General features: G+C 39.3%; 1 protein-coding gene across 1 annotated transcript; it reads right to left on the reverse strand.

The window, feature by feature from the left end:
- Nucleotides 1-1689: 1689 nt before the first annotated feature.
- Nucleotides 1690-14943, reverse strand: syvn1 (synovial apoptosis inhibitor 1, synoviolin). The gene is made up of 16 exons (XM_069670574.1): nucleotides 14800-14943; nucleotides 11969-12120; nucleotides 11725-11817; nucleotides 11447-11599; nucleotides 10929-10977; nucleotides 10336-10439; nucleotides 6907-7033; nucleotides 6672-6771; nucleotides 6338-6403; nucleotides 5156-5272; nucleotides 4769-4926; nucleotides 4372-4518; nucleotides 4071-4220; nucleotides 2984-3167; nucleotides 2783-2898; nucleotides 1690-2679 (listed from the first exon to the last, which is right to left on the reverse strand). Exons 1-16 carry the CDS (start codon nucleotides 14873-14875, stop codon nucleotides 2480-2482), a joined length of 1992 nt encoding a protein of 663 aa, XP_069526675.1. The 5' UTR covers nucleotides 14876-14943; the 3' UTR covers nucleotides 1690-2479.
- Nucleotides 14944-15212: the final 269 nt, after the last annotated feature.

The following is a 15212-nucleotide window of genomic DNA, read 5'->3' on the forward strand; positions in this document are numbered from 1 at the left end:
CCGGGAACTACTTCCGGTTCAGGCGAGGAGCGAGGAGCGAGCAGCTATCAAATAAGGGAAGCAGCCTCAGTATTACCACCTTGGAGGAGGGGCTTGTAGAGTAAAACATGTCGCTTCCTGTTTCCAGTAGCGGGCGCTAGGCCTGATGGGAAATATTTTCTTGTAATTGTGTTCAGGCTGGGACTCTTGTCATACACGTGAAATATAAGATAGAACACTGTGTATGATAGTTACAGTGATTTTCTGTTTTTGGCAATTTGCCAAAAAAACATCTGACTTTGACCCCTGGCCAAGGCCATGCCCATTCTCAAAAACTCAAGCTTTTGATAACTTTTAATCTCCAATGTCTTGTCAATTCACTGACCAAGTTTGAAAAAGATAGGAGGAAGTCTCTAGGAGGAGTTCGTCAAAGTATGGACCCTGTGAATATGGCAAAATAGGCCAAAAATGACAACAAGATACAAAATGGCTGACTTCCTGTTGGGTTTAGGGTATGTCTATAATAGACTTTTTTGTAGGTCCTTTCATGATACATATGTGTACCAAATTTGGTGCACGTAGGTCAAACCTGAGTGAGGGGCTGAACTTTAGGGGGCGCTAGCGAGCCATTTTGCCACGCCCATTCACCAAAGCACGATCACATGTAAATTTCTCCTACTTGTGATGCACATTCCAAATTTGATGAGTTTTGGGTCATGTTAAAGCCGCCAAATATGCAATTCATTTGGAAGAAGAAAAAGCGTAAAAAAGAATTCCTTGCATTCCAAGAGCACCGCCTTTGGTGCTCGGGCCCTAATTATACGTTCATCAAGATCTGATTAAGTGTTCCCTTAATTTTTTGGAGCAGTGTATTTTAATCTTTCGGAACATCAGCACCACTTTGTCATAACTATCAGGACTCTGAAAAGTGATTTTATTTGAAAATGACTCGTCATTTTAGCGCAGGGACTGGCTGCTCTTCTGATATTTCCCCTTGAAAATAAGATACAGGCTAACCATAGCCTAAACTTACAACTTAAGTAATAAGGACTTTTTTTCTCGTAAAATTACGACTTTATTCTCGTAATATTCTGACTTTTTTTCTTGAAAAATTACGACTTTATTCTCGTAATATTATGACTTTATCTCATATTATGACTTTTTTCTCGTAAAAATTACTACTTTATTCTTGTAATACATTGCCTTTTTTTCACGTAAAATTTCGACTTTATACGTGAGCAATGCATCAGCATCCACCACAGACAGAACTCGGTAAATTTGTTTTTTTAACTCGCACATTTTCTAAGATGCTATCCAATGTTAGCATGTAAAGCTAGCTAACGATAACTGACTATATACTTTGATGAGTTAGCCTATGTATTGTGTCATTTGTGCTGAGTTTGTCACATGCTTCACAACACAAGTGTCCACTGCATTTGCATTGCTCAAAGCCTAAACTGAATCTTTTATCTATTATTTATTATATAATACATATAGAAATTTTTCCCGCTTCTATTTTATGCAATCCCAAACATAGATGAATATTATAAAGTGTTGTTAAAATTAACTTAATTGTTTTAAATGGCCTAATGACATAAAAACTGAAATACAATTGAAAGGAATAAAAGCTTCATTAAAAGAGGTGAGAATACAGTATCTCTATAGGCAAAAATATGAAAAGTATGTTCAAATAAGCATACATTTGTAATCCAGATGTAACTTTGCCTTTATTCATCTTTAATCATTTTTGTAACCACTGTGAATTCATGATGGAATCCTTTGGGGGGGGACCCAACTCTATGGCATCTGTTTGTAAACATACAAACAAACATACTTGTTGCTTCACCACCATTTCAGTCTTGCACTTTATTCTGCATTATGTACAGATCATCCTATTAAAACTCTTTATACAGTATATATACATTTAAATGGATCAATATGTTACAACATTTGCGGTGGCAACAGAAGAGTGATGGATGAATGAGTTAAAGGAGTAGATAGCCAAAGCTGTTACGTTGATTTGATTTCATTGCAACCGACACTTATCCAGGTGCTGTGTAACATATTAGTGTGGTGATGAGGACCACCTTTATACTAAAGAAACCTCAAATAAACAAAAATCAAAAGTGCAGCTCATTGTCAATAAAACTACCAAAAACAAATCCAAAGACTCTCTCACATTTGACCAAGGGTTTGCGATGAGAATTTCCTCTTCCACTTGATTAAAATTACAAACACCTGCAGGACACATTCTGGGGAAAAAAAAGGTGGTGAAACAAAACAAAAGTTGGCCGATTGCTTTCTGAAACACAGATACAGTCCAGAAAAGCAGTACAGATCATTGAATCCCTCAGTAGCCTGAGTCCAACTCAACACACTTAGAAACCTGTGGAAGGCAAGAGCCTCGAGGGAGAGAAACAATGAGGAACCCAAGCAACAATAAAAACAGCTCAGAGTTCCCGAGGGTCCAGGACAATATGTCTAATGCGGAACACATGAATCAGTTGTCAGGAGAAGGTGAAGATGATGATGTGTCCAGTTTACGAAGGCGGCGGCGCCTCAGCTCAGCAGTGTTGGGCTCCCCGTCTTCCACTGCCACTACCACTCCTTCCTGAATTTTTTCCAGTCCTTCTAAGTCCAAAGCAATGGGTGTAGAGTCCGTTGGCTGAAAGGAGACCGCTTCTCTGTTGTCCCCATCAGCTGGAAAAGAACAGAAATATCGAATCAAGGTCTGAGGTCATTCATTTAATCATATTTTTTTGTCTTCATAATACAGTGTGAATGTGATGTAGGCTGTACTGACAGCTAGGGGACTCTTTCTCCTCTCTGGGGCTGTCCATTGTACTGTCAGCTGCAGGAGATGAGGCAGCATGATTTCTCCCGCTGGATTCTCCAGTGATACGTTCGGCGCGAGGAGGACTGTGGAGAAGCAGCAGAAGGAAATAATTAATACTGTTATCAAAATTGACAAAGTACTGACTTAAACTAAAGTAGGCACAGTTACTTGAGAGTGGCAACGCTGCTGAGGTAGTGGTGGATGTTGAGCATGGCGGCATCTAGCAGGGTGTGGATGTTCTGAAGACACTGGAGTCTGGCCTCAAGACCCTGTCGGCCTTCTGCCTCCAGCTCCCTTAATTCCTCCTCTGACAGCCGGGACAGAGAAGGTGGAGGAGGAGGCATTGACGAGACTGGAGGAGGGAGAAGCGAGGCACAAACACAAACTGTCCCAGGTGAGACAAACTTCAACAACAGGCAGATCAACTACAATCATGGAGATCCCTAAACTCTCAGCTACATAACAGTAATGTGTCTGTCCAGTATTAACCACTAGACATTAATAATCATACCAATGTGATCTAACCTGAGGGGTGAAGATTTACAGTATATGTGGTAAGTTGATTGATGCTTTTGATAACTGAATACAAATGTTGCACTTTGGCAGAAAAAAAGTATTGTACATGTTGTGGGAAGTGTCAGTGACTTTTGTACAGTGTGTTCAGATAATGTGTGGATATGTTCATGCTCAGCACTTCCTCAAACAAAAGGGGATAGAGAATTTAAGACGATATCATCTCCTCACACATGAACTGCACTCCTGAAAATGTCTGGACATAACCCAGATGGGTTGCTTGTAATAGCCCAAATGTCCAAATCCATTGACCTGGACTTTAAACTGCTGGTAGTCATGAACATGCCAACTTGCTCACTGTGATCAGCCTAGACAACTATGTTAATGTGAGCAAAGTTTCGCCGCTTTATACTCTTAACTGCTCTGCACAATTGCCTGTTGATTTTTTTTTGTTAATTTGTTTGTACTGCAGATTTGTCTGCAATACATGTCGTTATATTATACCCAGATACAATCCCTATAATGGAAGAGTCCTCCTCCCCTTCGAGCTCCACCTAGGCGGCTGGGACTTATTGTTGGACACTCTACGTGTGTTCTTTTACAAAAGTGATAGACAGCAGCCTTGCCAGAATCAAGTCATTTCACTTTATTACCTTCCTGTCTCTCTTCTTGTCAAATCTTGCAGAAATTAAGTTGAGTGTCAGTTTTAATCTGCAACGTAGAACAAAATGTCGGCACTTACCAAAGGGAGGAGGAGGTGGCATGGGCAACCATGGTGCAGTGGGAAACGGAGGAGGGGGAAAGGAAAACGGGAAGCCTGGGATTGCCGACCCTGAAGCAGTTACTGATGCAGCAGCGGTGTCTGCAGTTGACAGGGTCGGCTGGCTGGTGCCTAGTAAACAGATGCATAAGATTTTGATTTCGGCGGAAATAAAATTAACTACAACTAACACAGTATGTAACAGTGGTACTGGGAAAGAAATAGCTTCATCAAGGATACATTGAAAAATTGAGATGCCTTATGTTGCATGTGATATCCTTACCAGCTGCCTGATTAGCCTCTGTGCTGTCTTGTGAAGCATCTGTAGACCCAGGAGCTGCAGCTTCTGCAGCAGGAGGAGGCACTGCAGGAAAGGGACCCCAGAACGGGAACATACCAGGTGGAAAGCCAGGTAACATGCCTGGGGCAACTGGAGATTTAAAAAAAAACATGATAGCAGGGGGTAGAAAGGCAGAACAGGTAAATGAAGCAGCTTTACTCTACAGAAGTATTAACGCTGGGTACAAACGCTTTTTTTCTGCCTTGGGTTACTCTGGTACGAAGGTTGTTAAAAAGGTGAAGGAAGCTGCATGTCAGTCCACCAGTGTGGCCATTGGTAGACTAAATGCAAAAGCAGTGTGTGTGTGGTTGTGCTTGTGTGTACTGGTTTTGATTCTCACCATTAGCAGGTGGGACTGCAGGGGCGTTGGCAGGGGCTGCAGGAGCAGGGGGTGGGGCCTGGGCAGGGGTTGGAGTCTGGTTGTTATTAGACACTCGGAGGACGTCCATGCGACAGGTGGGGCAGGTCTGCTGCCTCTGGAACCAGGAGCGCAAGCAGCTGTGGGGGGGAAAAGAAGGCAACACAACATTACTTGAAGCACTACAAGAAGTATCCAAAAGTAACCCTGAAATTCAAACCTACAAGGGTCCTCTCTCACATTAAATCTAATCTTGATTTATAAATACAGGGAAATTGTGATATAGCAGTCAATGTCTGACATCTACACTGTTTTGTTTGCAGTCTCCAATGTTTCCTGCTGATTCAGTGTGATTACTGCAGGACTAACCTAGAGTGGAAAATGTGATTACAAGGTAGTTTCTTGGCTCCGGTGACCATTTCCTCTCGACAGATGATACAGACGTTATCAGAGGCCTGCAGGTCTTCAGGACTAGCATCAGGGTATCTGAAGATAGACAAAAGAACAACAATTCTAGCCAGGAAACTTATTAGCTATGGTTCTATTCAGGCTCGTACTACTTGTATTGTATGCTTGGCAATGTCCCCAACTATAGATACCACCATAATTATTAATACTGTCAAGAAAGAAGAGCATACAAACAAGAAATAAACTAATGCAACAATTAAAATGTTTACATAAAGCGCAACATAAAATTTACAAAAACGTGTCATAAATTAATCCTGTTTACCTACAAGGAAGAGCTTGTTTAAAGCCCCTTTCACACGTGCACTCCTGACAATTCCCGAACATTTCACACATGGCCATCACAGCGGCAGTTTTTCTCTCTCGGACAGGGGGGTTGCGAAGTGTATTGGGCGACAAATGCTATCCTGTTTCTTTTTTTTTATCTGTCAAAAAGATCATACATGACTGATTAACTTATTGAACACTGTCTGTTTGCGCTCTGTGTCTGCCAACCTGGAGCAGTGTCTCCACACACACAGTCTGCTGGTACATCCCTGCTGTAACTGCATTGATTGAGGGGTGATGTGTTCTGTTAAATATTGAATGTTTTATAAGATTTTAAGTGGAGCTGGGTAGTGTCAGTGTCATTCATCGCAATGTCTTTAATGACAACCGTAGGTGAAAAATTCAAAATGTTTCGTGTTTTTTTGGGCGACTGTAAAACTTACAGCTCGTGATGACACATTGGCTCACCCCAACTTCTTGCTGACATTTCACTAGGAGGCTGGCAGTAAAAAAGTCAGTATAAAGTTGGGGTGAAAAATTCGGCCGTTTGCGTTCACACATTCAGCCCACCTGGAAAATGTCAGGAAATTTTCAGTAGTGCAGTACAGTGAAAAGGGCTGAAGTCACTGTGTAACATGTAGGTTTCCATCAACCTTTCAATAGCATTAACACTTTATAAAGAAAGGCTTTCCATATAGGCTTTAGACCATGTAAATAAATGAGAATTCAAATCTAAATCAACAGAATGAAACATTTATGTACACTCTAAGAAATAATTACTTTTAAAAATGCATTCTTGAAAGGCTTTACATCACTTACAATGTATTCATGTTGCGAATGGCTCTCCTAGACATTATAGCATCTGTTACAGCTTTCTTGAACTGCCTGAGAGGAAAAAGAAAACAATACCGAACTCAAAACATTACTTAATACCACTTCTTTTAAAATATCCAGTCACTAAAAATGTAATTTCATATTTGTGTCCAACTCCTCAAGAATGAAAATGTCATGAAAACTAATAAATAACACTACTTATATTGGAAATGGCTGAACTCCTACTCTAAATATTTAAGAATATTTAGTCCTGCGTGAGAACTCAGGAGAAAAATCAACCCTTTGACCACCACAGAAACAGAGACATACAGCTGCTCACCTCATAGCCAGATACATTGGGCGAATTGCAAACAGGGGGAAGGTGTGGACCTTTATCATGATGGTCATAAAGGCAATGTACAGGAGCACTTTGATGAAACCTGAATAAAAACAATACATCTGAGTAATCCTGACACCATTTTCATAACTTTCACTGCACATACATTGCAGAGAAAAAGACAGTTAAGGGAAAAATATTCCAGCACCATAACAGAAACCATAGCTGAATAAAGCACCTGTGAATAGCTCAGTGTAGAGCATATAGACTGCCTTGTTTTCCCAAGGATTCTCACTCTGCAGGTCAACTGTGTGCAGCACATATTTAATGAAGGTTGTCAGCACCATGGTCATCAGGATGGCATACTGGAGAAAAAAAAAAAAGACAGAAAATATTGTAAAAACATTGTCTTCAATTTTTGGCCTAATAGTGCCGATAGTGGTGCTATTACAGTTTGACTGAAGTTTAAAATTCATAACAAATCATTTATTTTATAAATTTAGTTTATCTTCCTTTGGAATTTTCCTTCCACATTTTTGCTCAATTGACACTAAAGTTGTTGATTTTTGTTTTTTCCAAATTGAGCTGACAGTGCATCAAAATGTTTTAAGTAAACAGTACAACTTCAGCAAATTCTTGCTAAAAAAAATTCAAATCTTCATTTAAAGAAAATCACAAAATGTTGATGTCATGGTAGATGCAGTTTATTTAATGTCATTATTTACACCAGGTGTTTAGATGAAGCACACACAATCTTAGATTTCTTCTTGTTCACTAAATATTTAGCACTAGTTGCATGGACAGTTGTTATCAGAACCCTGGTTATTTCTTTGTGTTAGTCTTTGTGTGAAACCACCTCTGTAACTCACATCTCTCTGTTTAGCTCAGTGGTTCTCAAACTTTTTCTGTCATGCCCCCCTTTGGAGGAAGAAAAATTTCCAGGCCCCCCTGCCCCGGCAAAATTGTCACAAATGGTTCAAGTTTAACTTTTATTGAAAGAACGTCAAGATCGCAACCATTCTAATTTACTGTGCAAATAAAAACCAACTTCAATTTCCATAGCTCCATCAGACTTTTTCAAATAGAAATATAATAAAATGTGCAATAACTTTTTCAGAACAAAAACAATAAAGTAACAAACTGAGCAGGTCATTTTGTGCACATCCTCTCAAAACAGTAAAATGCAACCTGTGCAAAAGAACAAAAGAACTGCACATCATATCAAAACAATAACAAATCATGCCATGTTTGTGCTAAAAAAAAAAAAGAAGCACAAAAACAAGTTGTGATGGCTCAGGTCACTGTATCACTGTACTCAAAAAAAATAACAAATAAAAGTTACATTTATGCACCAAAAAAAGTGCAGGTATTTGGTTAATTTGTGAGTCTCTCATCACTATTAGTGGCTGCAATTAGCCTGTTTTTCACAGCAGATTTTTTCAAAACGGGGCTGCAGGCTTGTTACTGACACCCTTAATTCATGCTCAATATTCAGCTTAGATCTGTACTTTGTTTTTAGAGGGCAACAGCAGAAAAGCCAATCTCACAGAGGTAGGAAGTGGCGAAGGGAAGTGGAATACTCACAGCCCTCTTTCCAATGAGTGGATGCTCCCTCCCCACACCAACCCAGAAGTCACTCAGTGTCTTTGATGCAAACTTGAGTCTCAGGGAGGAGTCAGACGTCACTTGTCCTCTTCAGCAGAGCTGAAATCAGCAGGTGCTGCTGCATTGAAGGGATCTCTCACCGAGTCATACTGAGCACTGTTGGCTGGGAAGCATTTTTGAAAGAATCCTCTCAGGGAAGAAATGTGCTCCTTCAGACATGGAATCACTGTGGTGGCATCCAAATCACTGGTTTCAACAAATTTACTCAGATGCTCAAGGGAGTCAATATTACCCCTCTCAAAGCGTTTGCCCCATATCTCCAGCTTTCGAATGAAGCAGCTGATCTTTTCTGCCAGGTGAGGAAGGTGCTTGTCTCTGCCCTGAAGCTGGAGATTTAAGTCATTCAGCTTTCCAAATATGTCGCAGAGATAGGCCAGTTTCATCAAAAATTGTTCCTCAGTAAACTTTGCTGCAAGTTCATTCATGCGCTCCTCCTCCAAAAACATCCGAATTTCCTCTTGGAGCTCAAACACGCGACTTTGCCTGGCGAGAGCCACCAAGCTTCGCTGTGTAACAACACAGCTGAGTGTTCAGCTCCCATCTCCTCACACAGTGCAGAGAACAGTCATGCATTCAGGGGTCTTGTTTTGATGAAGTTCACCACACTAATAACATCAGTAAAAACAGTGTGTAGTTCAGGGCTCATCTGTCTCACTGCTAGCGCTTCTCTGTGTATAGCGAGACCCTCTTGATTAGTGCCTGTAGTCACTTCTGTTTTCCTGCCATGGTCTGTGCTCCATCCGTGCAAACACCCACACAGTTGTCCCATTTCAGCCCGTGTTCTGTGATGTAACCGCCAATAAGGTTAAAGAGCTCGTCAGCTGTTGCTCTCTTTGTCACATACTTGCAAAATAGCAAATCCTCACTTTGTCGTGACTCTGATGTGACAAAGCAAATATAAGCAATAAGCAAGCAGTCTTTATTGCTGTCAGTAGCCCTGTCCACTTTTTTCTTTCAGTTTTTCTGTGAGTTGATCTTCCAGATCATTTGAAATATCACATATACGCCTTGCAATGGTGTCATTGGAAAGAGGGACAGCCTTCAATTTTGCAGTGCTTGTCTCATCAATCATAGTTGACACCATATCTAGAGCTGTGGGGAGTATGAGCTCCTCTGCTATTGTGTGTGGTTTCTTTGACTGTGCAATTCTGTATGCAGCCTTGTATGAAGCCAGTTGTGCTTTGTTGTTCACTGAGGCAGTGAACAACAAAGTGATTTTCCCGCTTGTGGTATTCATCAAGTTTTCTCTTGATGAGAACTCCAGTGGCATGTTGACGTGAGTGGGGTGTAAGGTCTCCAAGTGTCTCTTTAATTTGTTGTGTTTCTTAACGTCAGCTGCCAGACTTTCAGACATAAAACACAGACAGGTCCATTGGCAATGCTAGACTTTTTCTCTGTATGTGTCTGAATGTGAAATCTGTCATGGAAATCACCAGGGCAACGCATTTGTGTACTGTGCCACCCGAAAATGAGTCGGGTTGTCCGACGTAAAAACATAGTTCCATCTGCTTTCGCCGCGCCCCAGTTTGAGAATCACTGGTTTAGCTCAACATGAACATCATGTGTCATTGGTGGCCAGTAGGGCTGAACGATTTTGAGAAAATATTTAATTGCACATTTTACCTTTTACAAATCTAAATTAATTAATTAATTAAAAAAGCTGTTTTCAAATCGCCATATTACGATTTCGATAACATTTTGATTAATTGTCCAGCCCTAGTGGCCAGGGTTGTTAGTTCAAGAACTGGGGGATGCAAAAGGAACACCTTGTACCTACTCAGTCATTGGAATGCTTGAATTTGTCATATGACTTAAAAATTCATTGATAAAATTGGTGAGGACAATTTGGACAGTGCTGCTATAAATACCCTACCCAACTCATTGCTGTGCAGCAGCCGTAGTTTCATAAAATAGTATGCAATACTTCTAAGATACAAACTAGTCTTGACCACATTTTTAAACTTTATATGTTTAAGGATTAAGCTTTTGAAATATCACAAACCTCAAATCCAAAAACAAGCTGGACTGAGGCTCCTCGAGTGATGATGCTCTGGCAGGCATGGTTGACAAACAGGAAGTCCAGGACCCCCAGCAATCCCATGAGAGCTGCAGGAAATATATTTATATATATGAAAAAAAAACATGCATTAATTATTCTACAAAGGGATTGCAATACCTACAAGAGGAAGCTTAATTCAAATGTAGAAAGACATTTGTCTTTCGAGCCACAAAACAAAACAAAAAAAGTTAATTCGGTATATAAAGATGTTTTCTAAATTTGGAAGGATTTATGAAATCAAAGGGTCGATTAGATAAGTACTAATTACATCTGCAATTCTGTATTGTTTAGAATATAGTCTTATGCTTTGGCAATGTCAACCATTCTGTTGTTCTGTCACGAGGCTTCACTGAACTGTTGTGCAACTGGCCTCCTGTGCAAACAGCATGACAGAACGATTTTATATACTTTCATTCAGCTGTAATAGCTGTTTTAAATGTTTTAAAAGTAGAACAGAAAGTGAGGGAAAGATGTCAAAAAAATAAACAGAAGGGGGCAGAGAATCATTTCTGATGTGGCTGATAATATGTACTTACATAGTACTCTCAAGTGAAAAACCCAGGATATGTTTGGACTCCGTTCCATCTGATGGAAAGAGGATTAAAATCATAGAAATAAACATTTACATTTTTCTGTAAACATTTGTGTATTAAATCATTAAATCATCAACAGTGACTCTGACTAATCAGTATATATAGGGTTGCCAAATCCAATACAGGAGCAGAAAACCTGTAATATGTTCCTGTTAATATTCAAATAATGTCTGTTGCCTTTTACAAGCTAAGTTAAAGCTTCCTTCACCTACATTTCCTTTCCATTACAAAACTTCTTACTTCACTGAGATATCTTACGTTGAAAGGGCCAAACTAAATTTGCTATCAAATTATCAGTTGCAAAATGTCAACTCTGGCAAAAGCTCTCACACATATTAAGTCCACACATTTGTCCCACATTTGCTTTCAGCTTTAAACTAAATACACTGTATATGAATAAAGTTTTTAAGTTTACTGTTTAATGTGTAAGATGAGAAAGTTGTTTCTCTCTCATTACTCACAAAGTCCACCCGGTCCTCAGCCAGCCAGTGAAAGCACTTAAGGAAGAGCAGAAGGGTGAAGAGGGCGACAAAGCGAGGGGAGAAGTCATCCCTGAACACAGTGAATGCTAGGCATGTCTCAGTCACTGCATACCAGGAGCGCTCAATTAGATGCTGGTGGTAGAGTGAAAAGACATGTAAATGTACATATACGAATAGGCTTTTTGTTGTCATTTGCAACCCTACATTGAATGTCAACCCAAATGTCTGGTATGTCATAAATGTAAACAGCACTCTACCTCCAATTCTGCAGCCCTTAGCTGTCCAAAAAAGACCTTTCTCATGAACTTTCCCAGCAGAAACACCAAAACAAAGGCCTGAATGTACAACACCTGTTACCAGAAACACAACAGAAACCAAAGCAGATTTTTCACAATGCCACTGATATTTTCTCTAGGAAAGTTTAAGAAGTGAATGTGGGTAAAAACATAAAATAGGCTAAACCAGGCTCAAAATTTGACTTCCTGCTGCCACTGCTCTTACCGCCATGCTGGGGCTGCTTTTGGTTAGGTAGACCACAGTCGGGTAGAATTGATGTTTGAGGAGGTAAGCATGTGCCACCACAGCCCCAGTCAATGCCAGACTGGTGGCTGTCACCAAGGCTGCTCGCACCATTTTGAAGTCAGCTACAGATACTGTAGAGGGGAAACAGATGATTGTAGAAAATAAAAGGATAGGGTTGTTACATGCGGAAGCAAAGCCACATGCAAATAAGGGAAAAAAGCAAACAGATTAATGCTAAAAATATCTTCAACATATACTTGAAACATGTAGTCACAAAGCCTTGACAGTATGTCAGTAATCCATGAGATGTCTACTCATAAAACAGAAAGGTCACTCAATGCCATTGAGAGTTAGAGTTTCCCACCACTTTTTACTTACTTTTAAGACCATGTGCCACCATTTCACCCATTACAAATATTAGGAATGTTACAATAAAGAGCCTCCTTCTATATTATCATTATTATTATGATTGAGCATTTAAATATTATTACTGATGATAATGATGATGATGATGATGATGATGATACTACTACTACTACTACTACTAACAAATAATAATGATAATAATAATAGGTCTCTGGGGTATACTACGACGCAAGTTCAACATACCCAGACTTTCTTTAGGTATGCTGGCTCAACAAAGCTTGAAGTCCCAGTAACAGATAACAGGTATCACGAATTATGAACTTTCTCTGTTAACCCAGGATTCTGCATCAGGCTCTGTGCAGAAAAAGGGATGTTTTACACATCATAATTCCGCACAAAAAGAAGCAATCATCGTTCGTCTGCTTCAGTCAGACTGTTTAAATGAGAAACGATGATGAATATATAAAAGTTATAACGGTAAAAACTAACACTGCTGCTTCTACTAAGGCAAGAGCGGAATGCTGCAGAAACTTCTTGTGTCAATACATAAATTAAGGTATTTATTTTAGTACATTTCTAATGGAAACACTACATATAATACAACAGTCATCATGGGTATTGATACCCATGATTTCAGTTGTATAGTCAGAAACTTCAGTTAGGTCGAACACTTTCACTTCATGGAAAATACGTGGAAAATAAATAACTTTATATTTAGTTAAGTAGAATTAAAATGAATTGATTGATTTGATTTAATCTGTGATAAACACCTACAGACTTAATTTTATCATCTGCACTTCATTGCAAAACCAGCTGTATAAAAAGGACTTAGCAGGAAATTAGGACCAAGCATATCCAGTGTCCTTAGATGCTGTGTCCTCATCGTTCTTTTACTGTTTGGATGATCTGCTTAAAGTGTTAAACAAGAAGAGAGAGACTGGAGGGAGGGTTTTTTATATATTTCATATTTTATTATATTCATCACTAATTGAATGCATAGGCTCTGTGATGCAATACATACAGTATGTGCTACTGTAACTGCATGGCTTCGTTCTGTGGCTTTACATGCGTAACGTCACGGTAACGACGTTCCCATTTACGTATACTTCAGCTGAGGATCTATATTGCCCATGGCCCCGACCAGGTTAGCTTTGCAAGTTAACATGGTGATCTAGCCAATTTACAAGAGAGCCAGCCTCATGACATGGAAAACTCTGGGTTTAGGCTCAACAGACCCAGCTAATCCACTAATCTCGCTTGGTAGTACACCCCTCTCGTTGTCAGTTGCCCATTAACTGGTTTTTGGACCTTGTAGTAATTTAAAATTTCTATTCATTCTGCTTTAAACAACGTTAACTTTACTAGTTTATGCTTAGTCGTTAGTCAAATCATGCTATATGTCCAATTCCACCCTATGGTGGTAAGCACAGACCAATTGTATTTCAAAAATATTTAAAATGCATTTCTACATCATTGCAATATAATAATATGTATTAACTGCTGTTTGTATTAACATTAAATCAATTAACATATTTTTGGTTTTATTTAAAGACTTGCGCCACTTGGAGTGCAATTTTGTTAGGCCTTTAAGCACAGCCCTTGCATAGTGGTATATGTACTACGGTTTAGGAATGACTGTATTAGACATTGATGGCAGGCTTTAGACAAAACAATGATTAGTTCCTGTATCGTGTCCCATATCTCGGACGACAATGTAATTTTGACTAAACAAGTGCAATTCTCATTAATGCAAAATAATATTTTCAAAACTTAAATGATCTGAGGAATCTGAGGATCTCACAAACGACGTGATATGATTATTACGCTTTTGGGTAGCACATTTGTGGAGCTCAGCGTGTTAGCCGTTTGTTCATATTACTTATCGTCATTCAAGGTGAACAAAAGTGAACAGTGTCATTCTTCAAAGCAGACTAAATATTAAAAATTAAAGTTTTGCTTGCTAGATTATATGCTTGCATACATAAATACTTGATTGTGCACTTGATTAGCATTGTATACACTCCCACTGTTGAACCTGCTCCATCAATCCCTCCGATGCTTAACTTTCTCACAATATCATAACAATCAAGATTATGTTATATCCGCTTATGTTAACATAAACATCAACATTTACCTACCTGGAGACGAGAAAGCGCCTTTAGCTAACTGAGCTTGCTAATAATAACCTCAATTTGAAAAAAATCAAGTCTGAAGTATCCGACTACCTTGCGGGCTTTGAACAAAGATAAAAATAAATAAATAAATAAACAACTACGCCAAGGACATACTTCTCAAGTATAATATAGATATATTTGTACAAGTACAGTGACTTTACTCCAGAGGCTACTAAACTGTAGAAGACAGGTAATTAGGTTAGACAGTGCTAGCTAACGTTAGCTGACTAGTAGGTTGTGTTACATCTGTCAGTGCTCTGCGGGACTCACCGACTGGATTTGTAATGAAGACTTGCTCCTTGTATGGTTTGACGGGTGTCTCCTGCTTAAATATGTATATGTTCATCAGCTACACCATTTCGTCGTTTCACATATGCCCCCTACAATATGTATTATCCTCGCCCCTATCTGTCTGGCTACGTGTTTATCTTAGGCTTGCTCTCTGAGAGCCACCTCATATCCGGCTGCAACGGTAATTTGACGCAAGAGAAATTTCAGGCATCATTCACTTATCACGTTTTCTCTCAGTTGATGTAAAAATTAGTGGAAAGAAGTTTTTCGAAATATTTAGCAAAAACAATATTTATACGTTTAATCAAATCTTTTCTTGATTTCACTGATAAATGAAACGTGTATTTGTAACTGAGGTTAATCACCTTTAGAAGGTTTACGGTAAATACAAA

This window comes from Semicossyphus pulcher, unplaced genomic scaffold (genome assembly GCF_022749685.1).
Source record: "Semicossyphus pulcher isolate SPU_LCO1_2020_fin unplaced genomic scaffold, fSemPul1.0.p SCAF_2, whole genome shotgun sequence".
NCBI lineage: Eukaryota > Metazoa > Chordata > Actinopteri > Labriformes > Labridae > Semicossyphus > Semicossyphus pulcher.